This window comes from Carassius carassius, chromosome 12, assembly GCF_963082965.1.
Source record: "Carassius carassius chromosome 12, fCarCar2.1, whole genome shotgun sequence".
Classification (NCBI taxonomy): Eukaryota; Metazoa; Chordata; class Actinopteri; order Cypriniformes; family Cyprinidae; genus Carassius; species Carassius carassius.
The window spans coordinates 19934026-19958030 of NC_081766.1; the positions used below are offsets into that span (position 1 = coordinate 19934026).

At 37.8% G+C, this 24005-nt stretch overlaps 1 protein-coding gene across 1 annotated transcript in view; it reads left to right on the forward strand.

Annotated features, from left to right (window-relative positions):
* Positions 1-24005, forward strand: part of LOC132155070 (dihydropyrimidine dehydrogenase [NADP(+)]) — a 189051-nt gene that overhangs the window by 126647 nt on the left and 38399 nt on the right. Inside the window, exons 15-18 of the mRNA XM_059563847.1 lie at positions 2312-2380; positions 10964-11047; positions 21013-21133; positions 22333-22452. Of these exons, the coding sequence (XP_059419830.1) occupies positions 2312-2380; positions 10964-11047; positions 21013-21133; positions 22333-22452 (394 nt within the window). The remainder of the gene's footprint in view (positions 1-2311; positions 2381-10963; positions 11048-21012; positions 21134-22332; positions 22453-24005) is intronic.

Consider the following 24005-nt stretch of genomic DNA (forward strand, 5'->3'; position numbering starts at 1 on the left):
CGTAGCGTCTTAGCTAAGACGCAGTACGAGAGAACTCTCGTAAGAGAACACAATTTGATGTTAGCATGTTGCTAACAACATGTTTATCCTGGTAAACATTACAATACATAGCACTCACAAATATTGCACTGCATAGCTTTTACATTAAGGAGTTCATTCTACTTCATCTAACCCTAAAAATTATTTTTGTTGGTGTAAGCAAGTTGTTATAATAATATATTATATATAATAGAATAATATTTGTGACTTTTGTCAAACCAGTTAATTTAGAAATAGCCGCATGAAGCATTCTTTTTTACGGTGTGGGTAAAATGATCAGTTTTTATTTACACTGAACTACTTTGTGAATGAAATCAATTTATTTATGGTTAACACTTCTCTTGCTTCACCTTGTCCATCATCTTGGATTTGTGTTTTCAATTCTCGCCGCAGTGCATCACATGATTGCCTTCTCCACAAACGATATATTAGAATTTGGCTAAACTAAAGGCCTCTCAGGAGGAAGCGTAATTAAAATGCCTACATTTAGCTATGCTCCTTTAAAGTGTTTCCTCTGTAGGCAGCACGTTCAGTTTTGGAACAGAGCATCTGTCAGGTATCAGTGAGATAAACATAATATACACACTGTAAGAATCCCATTGATAATGTTCCCTGATTTTGCACAGGTTTCAGCTATTCAACACACCCATTATCTACATTTACTATTTACAATTTCCATTTCCCCCATCGCTCCTTGTCAGCTTGTTAGGGAACACTGAAGTGTGTTTTTGGCAGAGCTCATCACAGCGTGTGACTGGTTCGTGGTCAGGGGTGATGGGCACACGCCGCTGGATGAAATGAGTACTCAGAATAGTGTAATGAATAACAAAAACTACCACAATAATGTCAAATTATACCGGCTCACACATTTCAGCCCCACAATCACACTCTCTGTGATCCTGTGAGTCTCAAGAGTGGTCAGGAACATGCCGGCAACTGAAGAATAAATGTGGAACGCATAAGATGCAACCCCGCCCCCCTTCTCTTTTTTTCATTTCCTCATATCACCACATGATTGACAGTTTCCACAGTGATGGGGGTCTCTAGAGGGCCAGTGTTGCTAGTGCTGGCGGACCGGCTCGGTTACCTCAGCACAGCGTTATTAAAGTGAAAATAGGGTGATTCCTGCTTCTTAGAGATGCAGCCTGTTTTGCACACTCTCTTTCCTCTGTCTGATTAGAAAGGGGTAGAGCCATGCCCTGCATGCACATTCACAGACTTATTTCATCTTAAACTTGAGTTTCTAAATGCAGGATAGCTAAAAGAACCGACTTTGTGTTACAGTATATTACAAATAGGCATGTATAGACAGAGACCCGGCCCTCAGTTATCCTCCTGACACCAATAAAACATCGACACTGCTTTTCTAGACATGCCTCAACCAAAATGTGGTTGCTTCTTATATTATAACTATATAGTGAGCATTTGTGAATTCTGACATTATGATCAAGACAGTACAGGTGTGTTTGTAAAGGTTTCAAAGGGGAAGTTTGGTCACTCAAGTTCGGACTTATTTCATCTCAAGCTTAAATATCTGCTAAATGCACGACCGCAAAAAAAGAGCTGACTTGATCTTAAATTACAGATATACATGTATATACAGAGACCAGGTCCTTAGTTATTCTCCTGACACCAGTAAAACACCGACATTGCTTTCCTTGCCATGCCTCAGCCGGTCAGTATGTGTGGTTTAGCGGAGCTCCCAGAGGTGAGTGGATGAGAGGAGGTGGGGTTAGAGGCGCTACAGGTCCCGGCGAGATCCAGGATGGATGGACTCATAAACTTCGAAACACATGCTTTGGCCGCCAAGCATTCCTCCCAGTGCCCTATATACTGATTTGATTCCCTTAAAAGTCCCCAGTGAGGAGGAGACACGTAGCATATATCTCTCCGCTTTGTGGTGCGATTACAGTGTCTCCGCATACAGCGGGAGTAATACAGCTAAATCCTGCCTTGCCACAGAGGACCTGAATAATGCCTTCAGCGTGATGTTTTTATTGTTTTAATAATACGTGCGTGCCACTGGGTGTCTACAAATGCACTGAATTATAAAGCAGCAGAGTTTAAGGTGTGGTAATAGCTTTTGCTGAGAGCTGGGCTGTTAAAAAAACGAAATAAATAAATTAATGGATTCGAAAAAAAATTGATTTAGAAAAATTGCTGGATTTAGTGTAAGCTCATCAGGTGAAATCGCACTTCATCAGGTATTTTCATTCCCCCTAAGTTTTTTTTCTTTTTTTCTTTTCCTTACACTCTTTTGTTCTTTGTCTAGATTATCATTGCCAGTATTATGTGTGGTTACAACCAAGCTGACTGGACTGAGCTGGCAAATATGGCTGAGGTAAGTTGCCATTCTCTGTGTGTGTGTTTGTGTTTGACAAGTTTGCACTGTTTGCTCCTTACACATCTCTCAAATTCAGAGATTAATCAGGCTAATTGGAAGCATGAATAGTAAATGAAACATGAATCCGTGAAATTAGTTAATGTTCTGAAGATCTTTGTCCTCAAGATATCCATTTCATTTACATGTTTGAAAGTCTGTTAATGTGTAAGTTTTTTTTTTCTTTTTGTATTTTTTTCCCAGCATATCACAAAAAGAAGCATTTATTTATCACATGCATTCTCAACACATTGACAAACACAGTCGCATTCATATTCATAGTTTAAAGCCTCATTGGTTCTGTGGAAAGAGGCTTTTACATTAAAGTTGCATTAGATACTGTATCATTGGATTTCAGCCTTTTGGGTGACAGAAGCGAAATCTGCTCACAAATTGTGAATGAGAAGTTGTAAAACTTAAAAAAAAATTATGTTTGCTATAGCTGGAACAAACCCGCTTCCTCTATCATAACGACACTGACCCTGACAGACTAAAGCCCTATTCCAGGGGTTTTCAAACTGTGGGTCGCGACCCACTCGTGGGTCACGGAATGGAACAAGGTGGGTCGCACAAAGTCACTTGGCTGCAGCTAATTTTGCGTTTCAATGACACACAGACACTAACACAGTTCAGTCTAGGGCTGCACGAATGTGACGAGTGGGGCGGGGCCTAGTGCCATGGGAACAGAGCTAGGCCGGTGGAGTGATTGGGAAATGAGCAACACTCACCGGTCTCAAGAACCACGGAGGAGATCGGAAAGATACAAAAGAGGAGCGATGACAGTGAAGGACGAGAGAGGACCAGGCCTGGGTTTTATTTTGTGTTTGTTTTTTATTTGTGCACGGCAGTCATCCGAGAGGGGCTGTCGCGCTGTTTTGTGTTTATTTGGTTATTAAAACTTTGTTTGATTGTCCGCCGGTTCCCACCTCTTTCCACGAAGGAGTCATCGAGGCGGTGGGCTGGAGTGAGTTCGCCCCCCCCCCCGGCAACTCACTCCAGCCCACCACATCGAGCACCCTCGGCGGCAGACTCCTTCGCCCTGCTCGATGGCACTGCGGATTCACCCCAGCGGCGAAGGATCTTCGGCAGCGCGCCCCTCCTTCCTCCCTGGCTTCGGCACCAGTGTAAAACATTAAAATCTTCACAATCACAGGAAGAAGGAGGCGGGAACTGGGAACCCACTCATCACAACGATATAGCCCACCAACATTAATAATGAACTGCAATATCCTTAGTGTGATTTTCAAATTGCAATTAAGTCCGTGTGCGTTGCGTGTTTTGAAGGTCTCAGAGCAATGTCATTAAAAGGTTCAATCGGTCTTTTTTTACCTATTTCACAATTATTTTAATCTCCAAACTGTTTTAGATAGTTCTGCTTTGCTTCTTATGCTTTTCTAAAAAAGTGTTGGATTGTGCTCCGTTCTCGCCGACACACACGGAAGGATCATGAATGCAACAAAACACAGCAGCGCAGATCACACTTCACTGGAGTGAGCCTGCTTCACGTTTTTATGGACACTACATATTTTAACGCCAGTAAACAAAAATTAAAACTTGTAAATTTGTAGTGAAATTTTCAGTTGTACTCTAAAATAAAATGGTTATTTTTCTTAAATACTTAATTTCTGTCATAAAAATTTTAAGTAAGATTAGGTTTAAAGTAATTTCACTCGTTGTTTTTTTTTTTTTTTTAATATTTTGGTGGGTCGTGAAATATATTACACTTGTCTAGGTGGGTCGTGGAATGGAAAAGTTTGGGAACCACTGCCCTATTCGCACAGGATTAGTATTACCTGGTGACCTTCAGTCATTTGTAATAATTGCGGAGGTTGTCTGTGATCTTAATCCTGTGCGAATCGGCCATGTCTGTAATTTGTAAACTAAAAATTCCCCCGCAAATGACCTACCATTTTTTCGGCCAACACGAGGTCCTGTGATAATATTAGTCCCGTGCGAATCGACATCTCTGTGATTTGGCAGGTCGTATATCATTTAGGTTGATATAGGTTTTTGTTTCCTGTGCGCCTTTTTATCCATCATTTATGTAGAATTGAGCTGCGTTGGAGTGTTTGATAGTATTTTGGGTGCTGTCATCATATCGCTACACCATACAATTTGCAGAAAGAGAAAGCTGAAAAAGTTTTGAGGTTAATGTGTTACAAATAAATCAAGCATAAAGCTTGAGATATTATCTTAACCTGGTGAAATGTAAATGACACAGCACACATGACTATATTAGTTTCTTTTTTTTTTTAAATCTATCTAACAAGACCATAGAACGGGACTCTCAAAGCCTTGACATCAGGGAATCCGGGAGATAAGTCAGTAAATTTGAGTAAAATCACAGGCTTCGCTTATCCCGTGCAAATGCACCACACGAAATTCAGATGTGTTGGGGGGTAATTTCAAAATCATACAAGGTCCCCAGATAATACTAATCCCGTGCGAATAGGGCTTAAGTGTGCTTTTCTTTGTTAAAAGGCTTGATAGTTCACCCAAGTATGAACATTGTTCATCATTTACCAACTTCATCTTGGCGTTTTTTTTTTTTGCTTCTGTGGAACACAAAAGGAGAAATATTGAAGATTTACTGTACTTATCCACACCATGAAAGTGAATGAGAATCCTGTCTGACCAAATCAACAAAAAATGCACCATATACAGTACATTTCATAAACGTGTTCCATAAAATAATTTCTGTTATGACAACTCTTGGAGGGTTTATGGTAATATACATGGCAATGTTAATTATTTTGGACTTGGTGGAATAGATGTGCTACGCTGCTGCTGCTGTGTCAGAGCAAAATGTTGAGTAGCAAGCTTATTGGCTGCTGATGCACCTGGAACCGGCTGCACCGTGTAAATAATGATGCGATTATATCTGATTGAGGTACAAACTATCAACCTGTGCCATCTAGAGTTTCATGGCAGATATATAATACAATGCAATATCACATAATATAATAATATACCAGTCAGAAGTTTGGGGTTGGTAAGATTTTTTTTATTTTGAATTTTCACTCTATTCTTCAATGTGACATGATTTTTCAGATATCATTCTACAATGCTAATTGTGCATGCTCAAGAAATAATAAAATATATATTTTTTTTTTGGAAACCGTGATACAGTTTTTTCTGCCAACTTTTTATCAACTTCATGCATGATTGCTTAAAAAAAAAAAAAGGCACAAAAAACGACAATGACATTAATTTATATATATATAAAAAAAAAAAGAAAGACTGAACGACTACAGTCATGCCCAAAAATATAGACACCCTTGGTAAATATGATCAAAGAAGGCTGTGAAAATTAATCTGCATTGTTAATCCTTTTGATCTTTTATTTAAAAAATTCACAAAAATCTAAACTTTCATTGGATAATAAGAATTTAAAATAGGGGGAAATATCATTATGAAATAAATGTTTTTCTCTAATACACATTGGCTAAGATTAAGGACAACCTTTCTTTTAATTCTTTTTTAAACCTCCTTTTGCCAGTTTAACAGCTCTAAATTTTCTCCTATAATGTCTGATGAGGTTAGAGAACACCTGACAAGAGATCAGAGACCATTCCTTCATCCAGAATCACTTCAGAACCTTTAGATTCCCATAAATAAATATATGACTTCACCTTTAACTGAATAGATCTGCAGTCTGCACCTCCAATTTAAAACCTGTAGTATGAACTACTTTAATGATACTTTATAGTACTTTTCGTCCTAAATAACAATGAAGACAGATGAAGAGAAACCATAGGTTTGAAATGGGATGAGTAAATGACACTTTTTCATTTTAGAGTCAACTATCCCTCTAAACCCCCAAACACTTTGACAAACTCTGTCCTAACAAGGTAAGACTAAAGCATCTCTTCCTAAAATTCACAAATGAAGAGCAGCTTCTTGTTTGAAGTATACTTGAGGGTTTCTGCAGACTGACTTTGTTGCAGCCGACGTGTGTGTGTGTGTGTCCTCTGATGTGTTATATTTCGTTCTGTTTATAAACAACCGGTGCTGATTTAGACAGAACATACAATATGTAAATGCGGACAGGACTCTGCCATCACTAAAACTTGTTGCTGCTGGTGCTCTAATTAAGGCGTTGTACGCTCACACATACACATGCGCTCAGTGAACCTGCACACATGCATGTTTACACTGAGAAAACCCAGGAGAAGATTTGGCTTTTGCAGTGAGGAGGCTGGAGTGACAGTCTTCAAGACCAAAGAGGAAGCGTGTTAGTGAGGGAGTTTAGTGGGAAGTTTCGTGTACAATCATGTCAAGTCATTCTGTACTCTTGTATTTTTATAACAATAATCTTCCTCCTTAACATGTCTGTGATAGACACATTACAAAACAACCCAAAATGTAGCTCTGTTTACACCTGCTATTAAGATCTGTCTACTGAATAATGTAATAAAAATACAGTGTACCGCAAAATAATGATACAAAACGTCTTTCTTTTTTAAATACTTAAAAGGTAAAAGACTCTTATGAATAGATTATTTTTCACTGAATCAAGAGCATACAGCATGAACAGTGTAATATGATTCCTGAAATTAATATCTCTTATGAACTGATTATTTTTAGTGTGTCAAAAACATACTGTACAGCACAACCAAAGTAATAGATAGATACACATAAACATATACATATTTGAAATGTGTGTGTGTGTGTTTATCAAATATGCATTAAATTGAAAATTTTTACACTGTTAAACAATATTCAAATGTATCACGGTTTCCACAAAAATACTAAGCAGCATAACTGTTTTCAACACTGATAATAATAAAACATGTATCTTGAGCAGAAAATAAGTATATTAGAATGATTTCGGACAGATCGTGTGACACTGAAGACTGGAGTAAATTAATGACTGCCATAAAAATCAGCTTTGCATCACAGGAATAAATAACATTTAAAATGTAAAAAACAAATATTAAAATTGGAAACTGTTATTTTGATAATGTTTCATAATATGAATGCTTTTACTGCCATTTTGATCAAATAAATGCAGCCTTGGTGAATTCAAAATCATTAAAAAGTCTTATGAACCTCTTCATCAGTGTATTACTTTGAGTTTTGAATCGTTAAGACCATCAGCACTGACCGCTTGTAACCACAGACGTAAAACTGATCTTAATACCAGGAGTAAATGGGGTGTTTTATTCTGATTTTCACTCTGGCTTTTAGGCGTTTGGATAAGAATTTTGATGTGTCATGCTTACTTTTCAAAACATGCTGTGCTTTTATGAATCTTTCAAATATATAGAAGATATGAAAGTGGCCTTTCTGTGGCAAGGAAGCCTCACATATTGTTGCTTAAGCTGTGAGAAGGGTCCAAGAAATTTCTCAATGCCAATCATTAATTAATTCATTAGAGAAGTGCACTATGTTAAAGGGCCCAACAGAATTGCCTATCAAAGGTGCCTTGATGTAGCTATGAGCTGGATTGGGCCAGGCAGCACGCCTTTGATCACACTGGAGTGGTTAGTTCTTGTCAAAGTTAGTGTCAGGACTGATCAGTGTTTGTGTTGAGGCCTCTGGCTGTCTAATGGAGCATATCCAGACATCCTCCACTCACTCTGTCTCACTAACACACACACAAACATCATTTTTTGGAGTCCTGCAGGTAAGACACAGCTCAAAGCCTAGGCCATATGAAGACCATCTGGGCTTACCAATGGAAATCTACTATATGTGCGAGTACTTATCTTCATTTCGACGACCGCAACAGTTGGCTTTTGTTTCCTGTTCAAGTAGGGAGCTTTGATGTGAGGCTGTTTAGTATTTCTGGATAAGAGGTCATCAGCTTTGAAGTTTTCTGTTGTTTGAGGTACATAAAAGCTCTTTCTCATAACACACAGATGATGCTCTTGTTTTCGTTTCGCCATTGTTAAGACTCACATGTAGAATTACTTCAATTCAGTCCAAGGACGCCATATTTCCCGCAAGTTGCAGGTGGAAAACACAGAGAGGTGCTGAATGTTAAGGTGCAGTGGGTGTAAATATCATCTGTCCTTAGTTGTGACTCTCCTTGTTGAGTCCTCTGGAAACACAGAACAACTGTTCATCAGGGGCTTTATAAATTTGGTTTCCGTGGCCATGCAGCTGCATACAAATCTAAGATCACCACCAAGCAACGGCAAGCATCAGCTGGAGTGCCGAAGAGCTCGTCACTATCGGGCTCTGGAGCGGTGGAAATACATTCTCTGATTAATCACTCACTCTTCACCATCTGGCAGTCTGACAAGTGGATCTCAGACTGACATGAGAATCTGAATCTGACAGAGAGGGCTACTCACATTCCCAACCTTCCACGCATCCATATTGCCAGCTGTAAAATTTGATGGAGGTGGAATAAGAATAGTGAAGGGCTGTTATTTTCATGGTCATGTTAGCTTTTCCCTTTAGGGACGTTATAACACACACACACACACATATATATATATATATATATACATATATATGTGTATATATACAAAATGCTGATCAAAGAATACTGAAAAAAATATAACAACACCAAATCAGATTTTCCATCACAGGAATACATTACATTTTAAAATAAATAAAAATGGAAGAATTTAATATTATTTCATAATATAACATAATATACATTTTTACTGTACTGTTTAACTGATCAAATAAATGTAGCCATGGTGAGCAGACTAAACAAAAATCACACACACACATGCATAAAATGTATATCGAGAGTCATACAATTTCATTACAATGTAAAATTACTGATCAATTTTAATTAAAATTTGATTACACTATTTTTTGTGACCTTGTTATGGTGTAATATTCAAGTACTGAGTGATATTAATTAACATTTACTTACTATAGGGTTGGATTAGGGTTTGGTTTAGGGTTATTTTATTTATTTATGCATAATTTGCTGTTATTACTGTATTAAGTACATGCATCATTTAACAGAGTAAAATGAAGTGTCGAAATGAAAAATGAATGGCTGCAGATGAAATTAAGTTTAAATGTTATTATTATTATTTTTTTTTTTAACATTATTCATTCAAAATTCTTATCACCCAACATCAGTTCCAACCCCAGTAACATTCATGTGGATGCAGGAAGGAAGATGCCACTAACTTATTCCAACATTTACAAGAAACCCTTCCCAGAAGTGTGTTCTATTGCAGTATGGACCAAACTCATATTATTATTCATCATCTGTGGAATTAAATATTCACAAAGCAGATGTCCTCATATTTTTTGGCCATATAAAATAGTATGCACTTTATACCAGCACACCTTGGAGTAGATTTGCACAGTTCTGTCTCCTGCCTGCCTTGTCTGTCATTTTGTGTCTCTCAAACCCAGCCAAATCGCTCGTTCGCTCTCTCTCTCTCACTTACTATCCCTCTCTTTCTTTTTCCTCTCTCCTCTAATGGCTGTCAGGATTTAGAAAAGTCACGGCTATGTGTCTGAAGCAGCAGGTTTGTAGGGTGTGTAGCGGAGAAATCGTTCTGGCTCTCCCCATTTCAGTGCGGTTCAGAACCTGTTGAATGCTTTCCCACTTCCAGCACCCTCGCTCACTCACACGCTCCCCATCCACCTGTGCTGCCTTTTTTCTGCTTCTCTTTTTTATAAGACGACTCTGTGGCAGCTTTGACATGTCAAAGAGTTCTTCTGGGTCTATTTTAAGAACACCATTTTATGCTTTTTGAATGCTGGGAAGTGCTTAAGGTTTTTTTTTTTTTTTTTTTTTGTATGTGTGCAGCTTCTGGGAGGCTGTTTTGCACACAGTGGCAGTAAAATGTATTTGGACATCTTAATATATTAAAGATCTATTTATTTCAGTGTAAAATATCAAACCAAGTGGCATTTGTAAATAAATATTGCACAGCTTTTTTTTTTTTCTTTTTTTTCTTGATTTTTATGAATCGATAGACTTTAGAAATGTAAAATGAAAAATTATTTATGACATATCTTGCTAGTGTTTATGACGTCTTTAAAAGTCATTGTGTTTGTCAGCGAAGGACATTTATATACTGTCATTTGTGGCCATTTATGGAGTATTAAAGAGCCTGGCGAAACATGTATGTGTCTTCATTGTTTGAATTGCTGTTTGATTGGACGTGCACATTTAAACTTAGCCACATAAATGTAAAATGGATATAACTACTATTTCTGAGTTATATGGAAATAAATAACTATACTAAGAGCTCTCACCTAATATGGCAATTATTGTTTGAGTTTCATGATTAAAACATGCATGCATGCATCCATGTGTCTTACCATGATTGCATGATGCTTACGTATGTGACCACATCCTGAGCTTGTTTGAGTGATTGGATTGTTATCGGTCTCAAATGCATCTTGTAGGGCATTTACACCTGGTCTTGTCATGGTCAAATAGCAATCCAATTTGTAGAAATGCACGAAGTGACCGCTTGTGCTTTGGATTTGTTTGTCTGTATATGTAGTTTTGCAGTGCATCTATTCTTCAATACATTTAATTACACAAGTGACTATATGTAAGTGGGTTTTTTTTTTTACCTAATTTTACCTAATTCTTTTGTTTAACAGGACTCTAAAGCTGATGCTCTGGAGCTAAACCTGTCTTGTCCTCATGGCATGGGGGAGAGAGGAATGGGACTGGCCTGTGGACAGGTAAACAACATTTAAAAAGCACTGCTGAAAAAAAAACTCACTCCCGATTTCACAATGCATAATTGTGATTTTCTTTCCTCGGTGAAACACAAATTTAGAAAAATTGAAGCCTGTTTTTCACACAATTATAGAGAACAGGGACCAACACTTTCAAGCTTCAGTAAAGATCATGAAAGTGGTCCCTGCGATTATAGACTGTACAGTACATTTGTGTAAAACAGACAGAAAATCAAGTAATTATTCTCTATTTATCGTGACGCCTGTCCTAGATCTCCTTGGAGTATTCATTAGAAATGTAGTAGTGTTCTGTTTGTGAATTAACATTTTACATTGGATCTTTTATATAGAGTAGCAATTGATTTTAGGGCTGCACAATATGGGATAAATATATTATTAAAATTATTGTTGCTGTTTTTGTTATTATTAAGTAAAGAAATAAAAGAAGAAATATTGGCATTGTAATAGTTGTCATGCGGGCGGTGACTCTGGCCAGTAGTGAAACTTCTGCAACCGTTCTGAAGAAACTGTGGCGGCTGAGTCAGCTGTCTGCTCTCGAAATGCTCTCATACACTTTGATGCCACATGTGACAGCCAAATGGTGTCTGCGGTATCTCAAGTCGGACAATATTTCTAACTGGCATGCACTGCTACAAGTCAGAACTTGATCGATCTGCATAGAGCACCTAAAGGAAACACATGACCAGATCACATGAGGGACAAAGGGAGTCACGTGACATAAATCAGGAGCCATAATATTGGCAGTGTACAAAATAAGACATGAATACATGAACATAAACAAAACCTAGAACAGACATGACAATTTCAACTCCAAAATATTCAGGACAAATATTATACACTGTAAAATTACAAATATTCATGTAATTTTTCACAAGCTACTTGTGTGTAAAAGAACACCGTGCCGTGCCACACTCTGAAACATGCAGTGCATATATTTATTTAATTAAATTGCAGGCTTATCGTGTTTTATTTCCTTTTAATCATGCTGCCCCAGTTGATCTGGTTCAGAAAACTGCCCTAAATTCAAAATTATTCAGTTCTCAGTCTCTGATCTGGCCACAATGGTTAAAGGTCAATGGAGGAGAAGATTGTCAGTAAATTATAACTTAAATTTAAGTCTGTTCCTCACACAAATCTGTCATTTGACTTGGAATACAGCACAAGATTCATATGGTTTTTCTTCAAAAGCTTAGTTCAAGGTTCTTTATTTGTCTCATACATATACATTTGCAATGTAGTGAAATGATTTTTCCCTAGTTTATTGTCCCACAAAGTGCAAAAATATTAACAATAAAAATATAACCCCCTCCTCCCCAAAAAGCGGAGGACTCGAGTGGCGCAGGTGTCGTGCATTAGCATTTACTCCACCGGCATTGCTCCGTTCCTATGGCTCTCGACCCCGCCCCTTTCGTCACATATATGAAACCATAAACATAAATAAGATCAATAAAGTGCAAATTATATATTTAATACTAATAAAAGTCTGCAGACTCATTCAGTCTTTCTGTGTTGGTTCTCAAAATCCAGTATCACTTCCCTGATTGGAGCAATGACAGTAAACTGTGTCCAGGATGAAACAAGTCTTTAATAATTATTTTAGCCCTCGTCCTGCATCTCTGAATATACAGTGCATTGCGAAAAAATTCATAGCCCTTCATTTTTTTTCACATTTTGTTATGAAACAGCCTTATGTTAAACTGCTTAGGCTTCTTTCGCAAGGCACTGTAACTGTTTTTAATGTCAAGGAGCGAAGTCCTGATGGATTTCTGTGCTGACCTTACAACTCTAGTCAGTGCTTTTTGATCTTGGTCCGTTGTACTTCCAAACCAGGAGATGATACTCCCTGTGAGTAGGCTCTCCACATCTCCAGTATAAAAAGTCCTCAACACTTTTTGTGAGACCCTTAACTAGCCAAAAATTGTAAATAGTAAATAAGTTGATTTGCCCTCCTCACGAGGTGATCTATGCATTTTTCAGGAAAGATCTTCTATGATATATACCCCAAGATATTTAAAACTGCTCATCCTTTCAACTGTGGCCCCACTGACCCACTGTTGTAATTCCTCACTTGCTTCCTCCCATAATCGATAAACATCTCCTTAGTCTTAGTGATCAGCAAACTTCAGTTTGATAGAACTGTGTTTAGCCATGCAGTCACTGGTATAAAGAAGGTAGAGCACAGGACTGAGGACACAGCCCTGGGGGGTTTCAATGTTTTGGGTGAGTGTAGAGGAGGTGTGGTTTCCCATTCTAACCACCTGGGGCCATCCTGTCAAAAAGTCCATGATCCAGTGACAAATGGAAGAACTCAGTCCTAAATCTCCTACCTAGATAGACAAGAAAGAGCAGCATAGTCCTCAGAATTTCACCTTTTGCATTCCAATTTTGCAAGCAAAGTCATATTCCTTTAAGACAATACATTAATTTTATTCAGGGCTTTTGCCACTTTAACTGCGAGAGAGTGGTGAGGTGACAGGAAATGATGAAGGTGAATCTGGAAATGGCATAAGTTAGACTCAGACTCCAGCCGCCCAACCACATCTCTGCTCCCAAACTGTGTTTTTTCAGCCGAGAGATCCTATAAACCTCACAAAATATTAAAATGCAGACTAAAGCAGGTCAGGAGGCATCTAATGGTACACTATTCCTCTCCATCTCCCTTCAGCTTCGTTATGCTTGTGAGATAAACAGGAGCCGTTTCCCCCCTCAAACAGGACACAAACCCATTGTGCTCCTGCAGAGGCTCTAAACGAGCCCTGCTTTACCACACATACACACACACACACACACACACACTCATACACACACATGAAGCTAATCACAGCCTGCTGCCTCCTGGCAGCTAACCTCTGTGTGAACTAACGCAAGGCAATATCATTTAATCACACTGTTTGCCACACGCTCTCTTGTGCTCTCTCTATGGCTGGCTTTTTCTATCTGTGTCTCTCTCTGTCTTTGCTTCCTATTTATTTTTCCCATTTTTCAGTCTGGATCACCCCCTCCGCTCCCCCAATCTGTATGCTTCTGTCTCTCCCCCTTATACTGTAGGGAACAGGAGGAGGTCTCGTTGATTGTATGAGAATAAGTAGGAAATTGTGCACCGGTACAAAAATGTATGATTGCAGCCCCATAGTGTTGGGTATTTAATCAGGGAGCGTGGCCCTCGCTTTGAACCCTGGAGCGTACGGCACACTGGGCTAATTCAGCTCTATCTGGACACAGCGCTGTTGGAGGGGAAACTCATTTACATTTTACAAAGACAGAAATCAACTCCCAAAGATGTAAATATGCTAATGTTAAACAGTTTCTTTCTCTGAGCGCCAATGCAAGAGAACTTCAGGAATCTTAAGCGAGGCATTGTTTCGGTTCAGGCGTAGCTGGATTTCTCTTTTTATTTGAACTATATTTTGTTCTGTACTAGAGTCTGTTTATGATGGATGCCGAATGTTTGTGCTACAGCTTTGAGTGACCGTGTTTGTGATGTGTCTTATCACCAAGTTTTCAGACATGGCACAAAACAATTTTCCTGCTATTACAACATTTTCACACTAATTAATCAGAGATTATCACTATGTTCTTAAAAAAGATATACCATGTTTGACATTTTTTTATTTTATAACGAAATTGTAACATTACATCAAGAATCACATCCTCTAAAATGACTTGTCCTCATAGTTCACATAATATAATATAATATAATATAATATAATATAATATAATATAATATAATATAATATAATATAATATAATATAATATAATATAATATAATATAATATAATATATAAAAGTTAATAAATATAATATTTATTAACTTTTAATACTTCATATAGATATATTATCTTATATTATATATTATATTTTTGTATTTGATATTATAATTATTGTATTCTGACACAAGGAAAAGCTTAATTCTAAAAAATTAAAATAATATATTGCATATTATACATAGTATTTGTATATTAAACACCTTCAAATGTTTATGAAAAAAAAAATCTGGCAACATAAGTCCTTTTCAATATTTTACCTGCTATGAAGTCAAAACGGTTCTCTCTCTCTCTCTCTCTCTCTCTCTCTTACACACATACACACACAAACTCTCTCTCTCTCTCTCTCTCTCTCTCTCTCACACACACACACACACACACAAACTCTCTCTCTCTCTCTCTCTCTCTCTCTCTCTCTCTCTCTCTACACATTCATATCCAGGGTAATGGTGTTGACTTCATAAGTAAATTTAACTTATATTTACTCTCACAACCATGATGATGTCAAACAAATAAAATGAAAAAAAATGTTTGGGAGTTTTGATAATTTAACCTTTTTATTTTAGTAACAAGCAACAAAACTGATACCGCAAAATATGATTATTTTGTGAACAGCATAACTGTTCTCATTTATTGCGGTACTATAATAGATGGAGCTGAAAATAACCATCTCAGGAACCACACTTCAATGGTTTGAGTCTTACCTATCAGATAGGTCCTTCAAAGTATCTGTTCGCATCTCAGCTTGTCTAACAGACATTTCTTCCTGGATGATGGACCATCACCTTCAACTCAACCTTGCCAAGACAGAACTGCTTGTGATTCCAGCAAACCCATCGTTTATCACAATTTCACCATCAAGTTAGGCACACCAACCATAACTCCTTCAGAAACAACTAGAAGCCTTGGAGTTATGATTGATGATCAGCTGACTTTCTCAGACCACATTGCTAAAACTGTCCGATCCTGCAGATTTGCTTTATTCAACATCAAGAAGATCAAGCCCTTTCTTTCGGAACATGCTGCACAACTCCTTATTCAAGCTCTTGTTCTGTCCAGGCTGGACTATTGCAATGCCCTCTTGGCAGGTCTTCCAGCCAATTCTATCAAACCTTTACAATTAATTCAGAACGCGGCAGCAAAATTAATTTTTAATGAGCCAAAAAGAATACATGTCACACCTCTGTTTATCAATTTGCACTTGCTTCCAATAGCTGCTCGTATAAAATTCAAGGCATTGATGTTTGCCTACAAAACTACCACTGGCTCTGCACCCATTTACCTAAATTTGTTACTTCAGACTTATGTGTCCTCTAGAAGTTTGCGTTCTGCAAGTGAACGTCTCTTGATTGTGCCATCCCAAAGAAGCACAAAGTCACTTTTACGGACTTTTAAATTAAATGTTCCCTCCTGGTGGAATGACCTCCCCAACTCAATCCAGACAGCTGAGTCCTTAGCCATCTTCAAGAATCGGCTTAAAACACTCATCTCACATCTCTTCCATCTTTATTTGATCCTCTAACTTTAACACTCACTATTCTAATTCTATTCTTTAAAAAAAATCTAACTACTTCTAATCTTTTTGTATTCTATTTTCTTTTCATTAATTATGCAATTGTATGTGTGTGTGTATGTGTAAAGACCTCTAACACTAGCTTGCTCTATTCTTTTTTTATTCTATCTGTTTTCTTTATATTATATTATTTAAAATCCCATGCTATGTGTACTGTGTTAACCTAACTGAGACTTGTTATAGCACTTATATATCATTGCTCTTTTTGTTGTTTTTGATTGTTTCCACTGTCCTCATCTGTAAGTCGCTTTGGATAAAAGCGTCTGCTAAATGAATAAATGTAAATGTAAAAGAAAGAGCAAAAAGGAAATAAAGTAAATGGCCAGGTAAAGCATTTTTTTAGTAATCCAAAATAATACTTTGATACACATACTTCTACTTTTTCAGGTCTGTAACCCGTTTTTAATCAGTGATTTGAAAACCAGCCCAGCATCCAAAGTTGAAGAAGATGCTGTCCATGGTGCTGAAAACAGTCATCCCACAATCTGCAGGACAAAGTACTTTCCCTCGCAGCTTGATTTATATTTATAGATCCTCCTTATGTGTGGTATTGTCTGCAGTGGACAAGATATTGCGGCGTGCCTTACTTTACACTGCCTGTGCTGTTTCTCAGATGGGTTTGAACCTCAGCTTCATATATTACCACCTTAGAAGTTTAACATATTCATTGATCTTCCTCTGCACCTTCATGTGTATCTGCCCATGTTTCAGAGTCTGACCAGAATGTGTGTGTGCAGTGAGTGATCCCATACTTGGATTCAATGCCCTCAACATGTGATTGATGTATCTCATAAATGTCCCAAGCCTCGCCAGGACCTGTTCTTCCCAGATTTTGCGGGAAAGGAAAGGGTTTCAGACACGTCTAGCCAGAGGTGCCTCTCTTCCTACATTTAAAGCACCAGTGAAGCACGAGCCCTGAACTCGGAGCCTTGAAAGACAACCTTACAAATGATTGTCAGCTAGAGGCCTTTAATACGCTGTCATAGGCCTTCCCAGTGCCGCTGAGCTTCCCTCTGTGAGGACATTACGTTCTTACAAGCAGCATCTGTTTCAGGGCCAGGCACCTGCCTCTGGCCTTAGCACTCCTCTAATGCTTTTCTATGTTCCCTTGACCATGCTCCCTGCTGTTAGCCATAATGTTTTAGCCTCACCACCAGTGACCTACACACAGATGGACATGCAAACACACTTGTGCTCACAGACATCTGCTGGCCAGCCTCCATTATGCTTCTGGAAATCTAAATGTGCTCTCAAACTCTTCTGTGAGCCTTAAGGTGCTGTTTTTTTCTCTTCACTCAAGCATTTAATTCCTCAGGGCGCTTGGGTCCCGTCTCCACCGAAAGCTTGCACAGTATCCCTCTGTCTTTTGGGTTTTTCTAGCTTCTCTCTGCAGACCGTAGAACATTCTGGTTGCTACCCTCTGACAAGATTTAGTGTGTGTGTGCATGCATGTGTGTGTGATTTGCCAGCCTTGTTATAAATGTTCGCTGCCCACATCCCACCCACGGCCCATACTGGTGGCTATTTTCCTCCAATGCACCACATATCATCCCCTTGTGTTCCTAAGCACAAAAGAAACTCGTTCAGACTGAAGATCTCCACCTTGAAAAGCATTGGAGTCTCTTATGTCCTGTCAGCGTCCGCCGGTAATGCTGGCTTGCTGGTTTCCTGTGTTCAAATGGCAAAACCTCAAGACAGAAACAATAGCTTGAGGGTAAGATCCACAATAAAGTTTCTTGCGCAGCAATTACAGAGCGCAGCACAGAGGCTGCATTTCAATCAAATGTGATGGGCTACAACAAGTAAGACAATAGGGCTTTTCCTCAAAAGCGACTCATTTCTATCTCTTTGTTTGCTGCTTTGTGCTCATCCCTTTCCTTTCACTCACTCTGACACTTTTCCGCCAAAAAAAAGGAATTAAAAAAAAAACATAAAAAAAGAGATGTTTCATGGGCCCACACATGCTATGAACAAACATGCTCATATTCAGAGGAAAACAGAAATGCCCCGAAGCATTGCATTTCCAACAGATGTCTGAGGAGCCCGGAGCCTGGTACGACAGAGGCACATCACATTTCCATTTGGCACATCTCAGCCGTATCTCTGAGTTATGACAGTTTGCGCTACTCTCAAGATGCATGCCATTCAAACCTCATTCATTATGAATGGCAGTAATTTGGAGGGCTGCCATCACGCTGCTCTCCAGAACCACAGCGCCAACAGAAGAGGAGATACAGCTTCACTATAAAACACACTTTATTCTGCTCCAGATGTTGTGAGAGCTGGGTTCTTTTTCTTTATTTAAAAGTTCTGAGGGACTCAAGCTGTATCCGATTCGACTTGTTGTGATAACATTCCTGCTGCTTATAGGAGCATGAGTGTTCATATTACAAGGTGTTTAGAGGAGGTCAAGACCCCTTTTTCAGTCACAACCCCTCTATTGTAATTATCTCTATAGTCAGGCTGAGAGTCATATGAATTTTCTTTTTACAACAGGTCATCACCTCCATACCATCAGATTGATATTGATTTAAAATAGATATTTCAAACATTAAAGATAACTACAATGACAATTATATATCTATTAACACTGAAATTACGCACGCAGAAACACAGCGGAGAGATCAAACAAAAAAACGGTCACTAATTAGAAGTACAAAATGAGGATTTGTAAAGAAGAAAGTCAGAAGATTTCGATATATGGCAAGAGGAGACTGGTTTTCTTTTGCTAAAGTAAGGAAACTTTGCTTCCTTTGATCCTGTAAACAAACGTTGGTTTTCACGAGACTCAGGCACATGCGCAAAGCCGACCTCATACGTCATCTGCCCGGAACTGCTTCCATTTACAACAGTGAGCAAAAGATAGAGGGAAGAGATGATTACATTTTGAAAATGTATGTTTTTCTTACAAAAATGCATCAGTTTTCTACAGGAGGCCTTTGTTAACACTTCTTAGTATTGATGGATGCTCTTTATTTCACTTCTTTTGGACTGAAGCACTGCAACACCCGCTGCCTGCAATGATGGAATAGCTCCATCTCTGAGTCAGTAAATCCTTCCTCAGAGTAACGAACACCACAGCAGCGTCACACATGAAGCATTTGGTAGAAGCAGAACTATGTTGTCACTAAGCTCCTAAGCGAAAAGCATTGCTCCAGTTGCCTTTTTATGCTCATGCTGTGATCAGCAGCAGCTGGACGCAATTATCGCATGCCAATTTTGCATTGGCTTGATTAGTTTACACTTGAAGCAAGATCCCAAATTCATTGTTATGTCGAAAGTGACCAACTGAAAGGGAACCAATTTATATATACAGTATATATATATATATAAGTTTGGTGTCAGTAATTGTTTATAATTTTATTCAGAAAAAAATTTAAATGCAATAAAATGTGTAATAAAAATGTTATAAAAAATGTATCAGAGTTTCCACAAAAATATTAAGCTCAACTGTTTTCTTAATAAGAAGAAATGTTTCTTGAGCAGCAATTCAGCATGTTAGAATGATTTCTGAAGACTGGAGTAGTGACTGCTGAAAATACAGCTTAGCCATCACAGGAATGAATTACATTTTAAAATATATTCATATAGAAAATAGTCATTTTACACTGTAATAGTATTTCATAATATTTCTGTTTTACTTACCAAATAAATACATCCTTGATGAGCATAAGTGACTTTTTTTAATATTATATATAGTATATTGAATTTAAAAGAATATGATATAGTATACAGGTTACTTGTCTCTTCATGTATGGAAAGTATATTAAAAGGTAAAGTAAACTTTATTCTAATTTAAACCAACATAAAAAAAATCACTGCTAGAGATAAACATTGTTTAACTGGACTTTGGAATCAAAACCTTATTGTTATTGAGATATAGCCCTTTTCTCGTGTTTTAACTAGCCTCGCCTCCCCTGTGCTGGAAAGCAGATCTTTGAGTATTTTGTAGAACCCCTGAAACTTTGTTATAATTCAAACATTGGAAAATACATACATAAAATGACTGCAATCCTTTCAGAAAGGTGCACATGCAGTATAGATTTTTTTATGCCTACTGAATGAGTGGAAGATGAGAGGCAGAATGAGCGGCACTAAGAGCAGGCTGGGGGAAGGGAGCGGGAAAAGGCAGCCTCAAAAGTGAAAAAGCAACATGAAGGCAGCGATGTGTTTCAGACGACATGTTCAGATACAATAGCGTTTTTACTCCCTGGCCACATCTGAGAGTTCATTAGGGGATCGCTAAACCATTTGGAGTCCTTGGTGTGTGTGTGGGCAGTAAAAAGAGAGGGACTGTATGTGAGTGAGGAAAACTAAGAGAGATTGAGAGAAAATACATTTTGAACATTGCCTCTGTGTTCTGTGGCCAGTGTGTGGTGAATATCTAGGGCAACCTTGCTGTTTTAAAATGGACCGGCAGATGAATGTGGATGAATGAGAAATGCGCTTCAAATGTCCCGGTTTTTTGCTCTTTGTCATTTTCGGTTTGGCCTCTGAGACCCTAAATGAATAGCTAAAAGTTCCCGGTTGTCCAAAATGAATGCCAGAACAAGTCTTAAATAGCTCTTTTATTTTTCTGTGAACTTTCTGTGATGCCCCTTCACTCTAGGACCCTGAACTGGTGAGGAACATCTGTCGCTGGGTCAGAAAGGCCACCACCATCCCCTTCTTTGCCAAGCTCACACCCAACGTCACCAACATCGTTGACATCGCAAGAGCCGCATATGAGGGTATGAGTAGCATGACCAGTATATGACAGTAGATTTAGTCATTTTGAGCGCATTTACAGGCGATGTGTGCACCAAACCACGATCATATTTTGCGCATGTTTCGAGCAGCTTGTCAGTGAACAACGGCTCTGTGTAGTTAATGCTGCTCTACTTGAAATCACGCACGTTTAGAGATTTACCACTGATTACAGAACCGACTTTACTGACAAGATGCACATTATTTATCAGCCGAAATTTATTATTATTATTTTATTATTTTTATTTTTTTTTAGGTGACATGCTCAACAAAGATGCATTTAATCAAAAATTATGTGAAATATTTTACAATACAAAAGATCACACCATTTTCAGATTCTATTGTTTAATTAAATGTTCCGTGTACAACTATTGTATATGCTTGTACTGACCAACATTGTAATCAGCATATTCTTCATGCACATTTTTCCTGATATTCTCTTTTGCTCACTCATAACATTTATTACACTGCACTTAAAGTCATTTAACCCCATCATTCATTCTCATTCATCCTCATAATAGAATTCAAGAGGGTGAAGGATAAATTGTACAATATAAGCCAGTAACCTTTTTTAAATATAATATTTGCGGAGTATTGATTTATGTCAATTTTTTTGCAAGCTCCCGTCAGCTCCAAATTTGTTTTATGTCTTACATTACATTACATTCACCTATTTTTATATCTGTTACTCTCATGGACACATACAGATATATAACAAAAAAGTGAATAAATAGTATATATCCTGACACATACTTTACATGACACATACATCGATCAAAACTACATTTGAAATAGCTCATCTGAAATAGTCTTGTACATGTAAACATAGTTATTCACTTTCTTCACATGCATAACTAAAAATCATTTAAAAATTAAATTAACACATACTGGCATATCAGTGCTTGTCACTTAGAGTATGTGTAAGAAGTCAGTTTGTGCTTTTCTAAATCTTAATTCATTTCTGCTTATTGTAGGATCACATCTTTACAAATTAGCATCATAATGTAATTATGCATGCATTTTATAAATGAGGACCTGGTAAAGGTATGCTGATCATTTTGGCAGGATTAACAACAGCACTGTATTTATGTTTCAGTGTTACTGGAAAAGTATCTCAATGTAATTTCATCAACAAAATGTGTCTGGTTCAGGCTTTTGTATGAACCTCTGTGGTTGTTTGTAGGTGGGGCAGATGGAGTGACAGCCACCAACACTGTATCTGGACTGATGGCTCTCAAAGCAGACGCCACACCCTGGCCTGGGATTGGCAGAGGGTCAAGAACTACATACGGCGGTGTTTCTGGTAAGATAGAGCGAGAGAGAGAGAGAGAGAGAGAGAGAGAGAGAGAGAGAGTTTGTGTGTGTGTGTGTGGTGTTGGCCGCCGGCAATGGCTGCTGAGATGTCTGGGCTTGCTCTGGTCAGGTTCTGCCTGCACAGACAGAGGGACTAGATCAGGTGTGAAAGTACTGGGCATGCTCTCTGCTTTCTAAAAATGGAGCTTCAGTGTAGGAGACTTATAGTAAAACATATATATAATCCAGCTTGAAGTACTGAAAGAATTTACTCTGATTATCTGCATTTTTAGCTTATTTTCCAGTAAAAATATTTTCCCTAAATATCCTTAAAACAAGATATGTGCTTGAGAAAAATAATTACATATTAATACATAAATTAATTAATTTAGTAAGACTTCTTCTTAAAGGATGGGGAAAATATATTAAATAGTTTTATTTAAATAAACTTAACTTAATTCAAGATTCAAACTTGAATTTACTTACTTCAAAACCTGTTTTAATGTGTCAGTCTTTTTTTAATCAGATTTTCCAGTGATTTTATTATTATGTAAATATCCATAAAGATATATTTTCCTTGAGAATAAAAAAAAATTAAATTCAATTAATCATAAAATAATTACTTCTAAATACTTTTAATAATTATTTTTCATACATTAATGGTAAATTGTGTTTTAATTGAAGATACATTCTCTCAATCATGTTTGTGGCCATGAATTAATTTTTTATATGTTTTTTAATTATTATTTGTAAACAAGATAAATACTAATTAAGAAAAAGCTTATAGTGTAATAGATATGACTGCAAATGTGTTTGTCATGCATATTTTTAAACTCCCTCATTATTCGATCAAAGTTTATGCATTGACATAACTGTCAATATATGTCTGTGCGCTTACCACTATTAAAAAAAAAATCTCTGTGGTCACACATATTAAACTACCTTTAAAAAGCATGATTTTCATATGTGCTTTATAGTTTCAGCTGCGTATAGTTGAGTCTGTTTAAGCTTCACCTCAGTACACCTCTCCATTCTTCCTTCATCTGAGCTGCCACAATGTCTGCAGAGGCAAGGACAGGGTCAGAAACACGGCCTGCATTAAAAATTTATACTCATACTTTTGATGCTCTACTTTTTGCAAGCAAAACTGAATGGCTGTCATATTTTTCACTTTTAAAGTCTTTTGGGCTTCACCATGCAGCTCCCCTATGGGACCCAGCCTTGCAGCAATGGTCTAAGACTCTGCCCGAGACCAACTTATTGATCAGTGGGGCCCTAAAGGGCCAATGCGACACCACATATTTTATCTTCTCCAAGTACAGTAGCTCTCCTCAGACTTTTTGTTTCAGGAGCCCGAATCCAGAGCATAAAAACATGTGCAGAGCATCGGGGGGCACATAAATGTGTGCTGCCCTGAGCTCGCTGTGGAGCTGGATTGATTCTCTAATGTATTCAGTAATTTAATGTTTAACTCAGCAGCAGTGGCCAGGTTTAAGGTGCTTTGATTTATTAGGCATGTGGCGTAAACCCTGAATGTGGAGGAAATCAATCTTTTCTGACATG